General features: G+C 44.8%; 1 protein-coding gene and 1 long non-coding RNA gene across 3 annotated transcripts in view; one reads left to right on the top strand and one right to left on the bottom strand.

Annotated features, from left to right (window-relative positions):
* LOC132542034 (uncharacterized) overlaps positions 1-8,533 on the bottom strand; it is a 460,964-nt gene that overhangs the window by 86,608 nt on the left and 365,823 nt on the right. The window lies entirely within an intron of this gene.
* The window catches only part of ZZEF1 (zinc finger ZZ-type and EF-hand domain containing 1), a 142,859-nt gene continuing 134,353 nt past the window's right edge, over positions 28-8,533 (top strand). For both annotated transcript variants that reach the window (XM_016187808.2, XM_060204166.1), the window contains exon 1: positions 28-753. In XM_016187808.2, coding sequence (XP_016043294.1) covers positions 400-753 — 354 coding nt within the window. In that variant the 5' untranslated portion in view covers positions 28-399. The remainder of the gene's footprint in view (positions 754-8,533) is intronic.

Below are 8,533 nucleotides of genomic sequence, written 5' to 3'. Positions count from 1 at the left end.
CTGGACCCCCGACTCTTTCTCGTACTTTCCCATGATGCAGCCGAGAATGTGAAGCGGCGAAAGGCCTCCTTGGGTCGCAGGTTGTCAGCCCCCAACAATGACGGTAGCAAAGGGGACTGCGGGGTGACATTACGTCATGACAGATGCGCCCTCTTGGAAGTCCGGACGCCGCCGTTGAGCGGTTGTCTTGGTTAGCTGCCGTGAGCCGCCAGCGTCCGCTTGACGGCGTCTTTGCGACAGCAATCCTCGCTTGACGGTGAGGAAGCCGGAAGCCGCCGCTGCCGCCGTGGTCCCCTCCCCGTCCCCGCCCGCCGGGTGCTGTCTGAGGTTGACAGGTCGCGGCGGGGAGGCGGCAGCGGCGGCGGCGGCAGAGCCGGGCGCCGGAGACGAGAGACCCCCATGGGGAACTCGGCGAGTCACAGCAGTGAGGACGAAGCGGCGGCAGCCGGGGGCGAGGGCTGGGGTCCGCACCAAGACTGGGCTGCGGACTCCGGCACGACCTCCGGCCCCGGCCCTGCGGCGCCCGCGCTGCCGCCCGCCGCGGCGCTCCTGGAGCCGGCCCGGCTGCGAGAGGCGGCGGCTGCGCTGCGGCCCGTGCCGCCCTGCGAGTCCCTGGTGTCTCGGCACCACGGCGCGCTGCTGCGCTGGCTGGAGGAGCGGCTGGGCCGCGGCGAGGAGTCCGTCACCCTGGAACAGTTCCGGGAGCTGCTGGAGGCTCGCGGCGCCGGCTGCTCGGGCGAGCAGTTCGAGGAGGTCAGGGCTGCGTGGCGACTGCGGGGACGGGAGGTGTGGGGGGCCGGGGGGAGCAGGGCGGGCGCCCCCAAGGGCGTGAGGAAGTGGGTGGTGGCTGTGGACACCCAGGCGGGAACCCCCAGGGTCCGCTGGCTCTGAGAATATGGAAGCTCCGGGGAGCCGGAACCCACATGGGGCGCTTTGCAGCTTGTCCACTTTGGGATGATTCCTACGAGAATCCTCTTTACCCGCTGCTCCAAAGTGTGGAAAGCCTAGAATAGGTCGTCCTTGCTCTGAAGAACTGGACAAGCCCAGATTCTTTTGCATGTTGTTTCGGTTGGTACATGACGCCTGATCAATTGTTGTCTGGGCCTACCTTCCTCTTAATATGCTCCGGGTTAAGGGAGGGATTGAAGGGATCAAGGGGAGAGGAGAGGCTGAGAAAACATTTCTGTTTGGTTGACCAGTATTTTTACTATTATTATTATTATTTTAAATTATCTTTATTTATTTATTTATTGGATAGAAATAGTCAGAAATTGAGAGGGAGGGGGGAGAGAGAGAGGCACCTACAGACCAGCTTCACCACTTGCAAAGCTTTCCCGCTGCAGGTGGGGGCCGGGGGCTAGAACCCGGGTCCTTGTGCACTGTACCATGTGCACTCAACCAGGTGCGCCACCACCCGGCCCCCTTATTATTATTAATTATCTGTGCGCAACACCTTATGAATCCAGTGTGGGCATCTAACAGATGTGAGGACAGACTTACTGACATGGGGAAATACCCATCTTTTTTTTTATTTTATTTATTCCCTTTTGTTGCCCTTCTTGTTTTATTGTTGTAGTTGCTATTGTTGTCGTTATTGGATAGAACAGAGAGAAATGGAGAGAGGGGGAAAGAAAGACAGACACCTGCAGATCAGCTTCACCGCTTGTGAAGCGACTCTCCTGTAGGTGGGGAGCCAGGGGCTCGAACCGGGAACCTTAACGCTAGTTTTTGAGCTTTGCGCCACGTGCGCTTAACCAGCTGTGTTACCGTTCAGCTCCCAGAAATACCCATCTTAAAAGCTACTCTTGTCACACGAAAGCCACTTTTTCTAGAATACACTTTTGTTTTTAGGTTCATGAAGAGCCATGTTTTAGCTTCATTTACACTCTCAAAGAGCACAGAAAAAACAAAACAAAACAAAAAACCGGATAGGCAGATAACAGGTTTCCTTTGAATGCTTGGAATTCTAGTTTTGGGCATAATCAGCTTCACCTCTATTAAATCGTTTAGGGCAAATTATATGGCAGCAAGATGTTTTTCTTGGAATGAAATTATCTGTACTGCACAATTCATTTTGGACCAAAAAAGTTCTAAACCAGGGCCACCCAGTGCATTATTGGCAAAACAGAGGCTACTGAATATTTTTGGGTTTTGGTTGCTTTTGCACTGCACTCTCCTTCTTGGGACCTTATTCCTCTAGTTCAACATTATAATTTTAAAAAAGGTGCTTAGTTTGAGAAAAAATGAGTAAGCCACATAGACTCTTCAGTGTTAATGAAGGGAATGTATGTAAAGCAATAAACTAGAAGGTACTTGTAGTGCCATTAAAAGTGATGTGCGTGGTCCGGAAGGTGGCGCAGTGGATAAAGCAAGGGACTCTCAAGCATGAGGTTCTGAGTTCAGTTCCCGGCAGCACATGTACCAGAGTTATGTCTGGCTCTTTCTCTCTCTTCCTATGCTTCTCATTAATAAAAAATAAAAAAATCTTAAAAAAAAAAAGTAATGTGCATTTAAAAACCAAAGAGTTTTGAAAGATTTACTTATTAATGAGAGAGGACCATAATATCACCTTGGAGCGTACAATATGGAGATTGAACTCAGCATCCCCTGCTTTTAGGTCCAAAGCTTTAGTGACTATGCAACCTCTTGACCTGCATTTAAAAAATATTTTTGGGGCCCGGGTGGTGGCACATCAGGCCAAGCACACATAATGTGAAGCGCAAGGACCAGCGCCAAGGATCCCAGTTCTAGCCCTGGCTCCCCACCTGCAGGGGCAGTTGCTTAACAAGCAGTGAAGCAGGTCTGCAGGTGTCTTTCTCCTCCCTCTCTCTTGTTTTCCCCTCCTCTCTCAATTTGTCTCTGTCTTATCCAACAACAGAAGCAGCAACAACAACAGTAACAACATTGGAAACAAAAAATGGCCTCCAGGAGCAGTGGATTCATAGTGCGGGCACTGAGCCCTGGCAGTAATCCTGCAGGCAAAATAATAATATGTATATGTGTATACATATATACATTCTTGTATTTGACCAGAATTCTGATAATGTCTGTTATTTATATTTCCTTTATTTATTTCTTAATGAAGCCTAACCTTTTCATTAGAGAAAAAAGAGAAACAGAGAGAAAGAAGAGGCACTTTAGCAGTGCTCCACCATCCATGGAACTCCCCCAGTGCCATCCATCTTGCACCCATTTGGTGCCAGGGTCTCATGCTCTGCTGATTGCAGTAACTCCTGGTCCATACTTATATTTTAATTAAAAAAAAAAACAAAAAACTCTAAGACAGCCCAGTCCTTGAAAGTGTTAGTTGTATTAATTAGTGGAGGGTTTGCAGTTAAAAAAAAAAAAAGCAAGAGTACACATATTACCTTCCACTCTAGATGTAGGTGTGTTATAAGAAAATGAAGCAGTGCCATAAAGAACTGCAACTCTATTGACTAGGTAGGGTGTTTCAGAACAGACCAGAGGAAAATGGAGAGAGAAAGGTATTCACAGTGTGAAAGTGTCTGACATAGGAATAGAGTTACAGGTAGACTTTCCAGGAGTCCTGTAATGTAAGGCCAAGAAGTCCTTGAGGCGTAGTCCAGAAATCACTCAAGGACAATGACATTATTTATTTGTTCATTGAGCAAATATTTGTTTGGAATGTACTGAGTGCTAAGAATTTGAATGATTGTGTGGACTGTTTTAACCTAGCATTTCTAAGTTTAAGTACTAAAGGAAAATGTAAGAGGAATAATAGCAAGAGTATTTAACCTCATCTAGAGAAGTAAGATTTGTCTGAGAAAGTGAAATTTCAACTCAGATTTGAAAGATGAAAGCAGACAAAAAAGAAAGTCGTAGCAATGTTTCAGGTTAAGGGAATCACAAGCATAAGCCCAGACCTCAGAAGATGGAGAATCTGGAAGAATAGCAGAATGAATTGGGGTTAGAAAAACTGTTTCAAGAAACAAAAGTCCAGTGCAACTGTAGTTTAAACAGTTAAAAGCCTCTTATGTATGAAAAGCCCCCGATGAACAACACTGACAGTTTCACGGTGTTCAGGGACCTGGCTCCATCCATCTTGTGCTGTCATTCTTCCTAGGTATGATATCCAAATGATTCTTCAGAACTGTCACTTTTCGCAGTTGAACCAGCAAGGAAGGGAAGGAGAAAGTCCCCTTCTTTATCTCCCACTGACCCAGACCTAGTCAGATTGCTACACTTAGCTGCAAGGGAAACTGACATGGGAAACCCAAATTGGAGAAGAAGCATTATTAAAAAAATTAACCTATTTATTTGATATAAAATTGAAATAAATATAATAAGAGTTAGAGTTTCACATGAAAAAAGAGATGGTAAAGTATCATTCTGGCACATAAGGCAGTAGGGTTCAAATCAGGAGTCTTAGGCATGCAAGTCCTGCACTTTACCTGCTGAGCTATACCTTCCCCTCCCCATGTAATTGTCTTCCTATTGTAAAGGGGGTTTCACCAGTTTGAAGTAACTTTTTCAGATAGAAGAGAGAGAGACACTAGCACCAGAGCTTCTGCCAGTGTGGTGAAGGCTGGGCTTGAACCTGAGTCATGTGCATGGCAAAGTAGGACTCTCCTACTAGATGAGCTATCTTACTCTTCTGCTTCCCCATCACACATGTGTGTGAGTGAGTGAGTGAGTGAGTGAGTGAGTGAGTGTGTGTGTGTGTGTGTTTTCTTTAAGTCTACTTACATTTATTGGATTTAAGGTAAATAAGTCTAAGAGTCTGGTTGTTCAGTTTCTATTATCTTCTGATACTATATTGTGGTATTTTAATTTACTTGTAAGAGTTTTTTGTGATACACTAGAATATGTCTTTATGGTAGCAAATATAATGAGGAATTAGCTTCCCTTCATTCACTCATAAAGATGTTTGTATTTATTTATTTACTTTATGAGAGAGAGTAAGCAAGAGAAAACGAGACCAGACCACCCCTCTGGCATTACCATGGGGCCAGGATTGAACCTAGGGGCTTCATGCTTGCAAGTCCTGAATCCTGTCTGCTGAGCCACCTTCTTGCCTGCACTACATTCTCCCCCACCCCCATCAGAACACAGCTCAGCTTTGGTTTATGGTGGTGCCGGGAACTGAACCTGGGACTTTGGAGTCTCAGACATGAAAGTCTGTCTTGTAAACTGCTGTGCTTTCTTCCCGGCGTGCCCTCACTCATTTTTACGAGAGCTAGTGTGGTAGATCAGCTTGCCACTGGTGTACACTATTTGCTAGTACGTCGCCAAGAGTTTCCAAGCTGTATATATTCTTTAGTCTTCTAATTTGTATTGCAGTTCATGTCTGCCTGCCTTGTTCATATTACATCCCTGTGACTTCACTTTCTTGAGGTGATATCCTAAAGAAGTTCTTGGAGTTGAGCCATGGATCAAAGTCTGAAACATTATCATTTTATAACACACCTTTTCTCATAGTAGGTGTGGTCCAGGACCGAAGGACTCAGGCTTGACCACAGAGAGTAATATTTAATTTACTCCTGTAAATAAAAGGAATTAGTGTGAAAATTAAGTTCTTAATCAACAGTGGACATTAAAGAGTAGGTGGTTTTGTTCTTAATATGGTATACATCTATAAAATCATGTTGAATCTAGTGTAGAAAAAAGTACTGAATACAGGATGATAGCAGATGGCTTTTTTTTTTTTTTTTAAATCATCTTATGTATACAAATAATTTATTTTAAAAACTATTGCTGAGAATAGTTTCAATATAACTTGAGCATACAGCCTTTCACACTTCTGTTACTATCTCCTTTTTTACAGATTATTTTTATTGTGATTTATCATTTACAGTAAATACAGTTGTTGACACATGTATAAAGTTTCTCAATTTTAGCAGATATCCTTTTTAAATTTTTTTTAAAATTTATTTTATTTTCCTTTTTGTTGCACTAGTTGTTTTTATTGCTGTTGTAGTTATTATTGTTGTTGTTATTGATGTCGTTGTTGTTAGATAGGACAGAGAGAAATGGAGAGAAGACGGGAAGACAGAGAGGGGGAGAGAAAGATAGACACCTGCAGCCCTGCTCCACCGCTCATGAAGGTGGGGACCAGGGACTACAACCTTGCGCACTGCAATGTGTGCACTTAACCAGGTGCGCCACTGCCTGTCCCCCTCTCTTTTTTTTTTTTTTTTAATATTTATTCCCTTTTGTTGCCTTTGTTGCTTTTTATTGTTGTTATAGTTGTTGTTGTTATTGATGTCGTCATAGTTGGATAGGACAGAGAGAAATGGAGAGAGGAGGGGAAGACAGAGAGGAGGAGAGAAAGACAGACACCTGCAGACCTGCTTCACCGCCTGTGAAGCGACTCCCCTGCAGGTGGGGAGCCGGGGGCTCAAACTGGGATCCTTATGCCGGTCCTTGTGCTTTGTGCCACATGCGCTTAACCCACTGCGCTACAGCCCGACTCCTTCCTTTCTCTCTCTATTAGATAGAGACAGAGAGACAGAAGGGAGGGGGAGATAGAGACCGGGATTTGAACCCAGGTCCTTGTGCATTGTAACATATGTACTCAATTAGGTGCACCACTGGCCCCTGGTTAAGATATTTTAAGAGAGGCCCCGTGGTGGTGCACCCAGTAGAGCACACACATTCCAGTGCACAAGGACCCAGGTTTAAGCCCCTGGTCCCCACCTGCGGGGAGGAGGGGAAGCCTTACAAGTGGTGAAGCTAGTACTGCATCACTCCCCCCCTCTCTCTCTCTGCTTCTCTCTCTCTCTCTCTCTCTCTCTATATATATATATATATATATATATAGTCATATCCCCTTCTCCTTTCAGTTTCTCTCTGCCCTATGAAATAAGGGGGGAAAAAAGTAAATTAAAAACAGATATTTTAAGAGTGGTAAAGTAGTGCTTTATTAAAAAAAAAAAGTAGTGCTACAGGTATCTCTCCTCTATGTCTCTCTTCCTGTCTCTGTCTCTCACCCTCTATTTCTGAATGGTCCAAGGAGGAAGATTTCCATTCATTCTAGAGAAGAGAGATGCTCTCAGAAATGACCAGAAGACAAGAACTTCTGGTTAGCAGTGTGTGTTAGAGACTGGCAAAAGGGCTTACCTACTACACAGGCACTTACTGTCAAGATTTGTAGGTCCATTTAATATGAGTGTTTATATAAATACGGGATGATTAGCCCCACCTCCAATGTTCTTCATTGACCCTTGGTGCTGTCACTGTAGGATCTGAGCTCCTCTGCCTGCCTGGTCAGGCTCTACTCTGAGCTTGGTCAGTCTCTTCACCCCTCGCCCCTGCTGCCTTACCAGGCAAGTTGCAGTTCTTACAGTCTGTCAAACATTATATGTGCACAGTATCCATGCGCACACTGTGCCTCCTACCCAGGATGACCTCCTAGTACACACTCCTAGTTATTCATTAAAACTCAGTTCAAGGGTTGGTTTGTTCAGGGCCTTTTTCCCAAAATGTCCCTCCGCCTCCTGGGCTTCTGGCCTCTGGAGAGTATTATTATCTCATGGCTTAGTGATTGATAGCATGGGTCCTGAATCATAGGAGGGTTCAGAAAATCCAGTTTCCATTACTTACCAGCACTAAACATGTGACCTTGAACAAAATAATTACCCTTATTTTTTAAAAAAATATTTATTTATTCCCTTTTGTTGCCCTTGTTTTTTTTATTGTTGTTGTAGTTATTATTATTGATGTTGTCATTGTTGGATAGGACAGAGAGAAATGGATAGAGGAAGGGAAGACAGAGAGAGGGAGAGAAAGACACCTGCAGACCTGCTTCACTGCCTGTGAAGCGACTCCCTGCAGGTGGGGAGCCAGGGGCTCGAACCAGGATCCTTACACCCGTCCTTGTGCTTTGCACCACCTGCGCTTAACCCGCTGTGCTACCGACTCCCATGATTACCCTTCTTATCCCTCATTAGTAAAGTGGTAGGACCTACCTTTAGTATAAACAACCTGAGGGTTATTGCTGGGGATCGATGCCTGCACTACGAATCTACTGCTCCTGGAGGCCATTTTTCCCATTTTGTTGTCCTTGTTGTGGTTATTGTTGTCATAGCTGTTGTCATTGTTGGATAGGACAGAGAGAAACCAAGAGAGGAGGGAAAGACACAGAGGAGGAGAGAAAGACAGACACCTACAGACCTGCTTCACTGCTTGTGAAGCGACCCCCCCCCCAGGTGGGGAGCTGGGGACTCGAACCGGGATCCTTATGCTGGCCCTTGCACTTTGTGCCACATGCGCTTAACCCACTGCATTACCACCCAGCTCCCCCCCCTTTTTAAAAAAATTTTTTAATGCTCAGAAATTAAAAATATTTAATTTCTGAGCATTAGGAAATTATGTATTTAACAGCTGTTCTGATTTTTCTTATTGAAAGTGTTTTTGTTTGTGTTTGATAATTTGCTTGTTGTATCCATTAACTACTGACATATCAACAGTTTGTTTAAAATAGCAAGAATGTCACCTTTATTTTATAGTCTTGTTTATATGCAACTTTTGTTAACAAAAACAGAAGTTGTGGGAGCCAGGCGGTAGTACATCT

This window comes from Erinaceus europaeus, chromosome 12 (genome assembly GCF_950295315.1).
Source record: "Erinaceus europaeus chromosome 12, mEriEur2.1, whole genome shotgun sequence".
Taxonomy (NCBI): Eukaryota; Metazoa; Chordata; class Mammalia; order Eulipotyphla; family Erinaceidae; genus Erinaceus; species Erinaceus europaeus.
The sequence above is the reverse complement of the archived record's forward strand: the minus strand, read 5'-3'. Positions and strand labels throughout refer to the sequence as shown.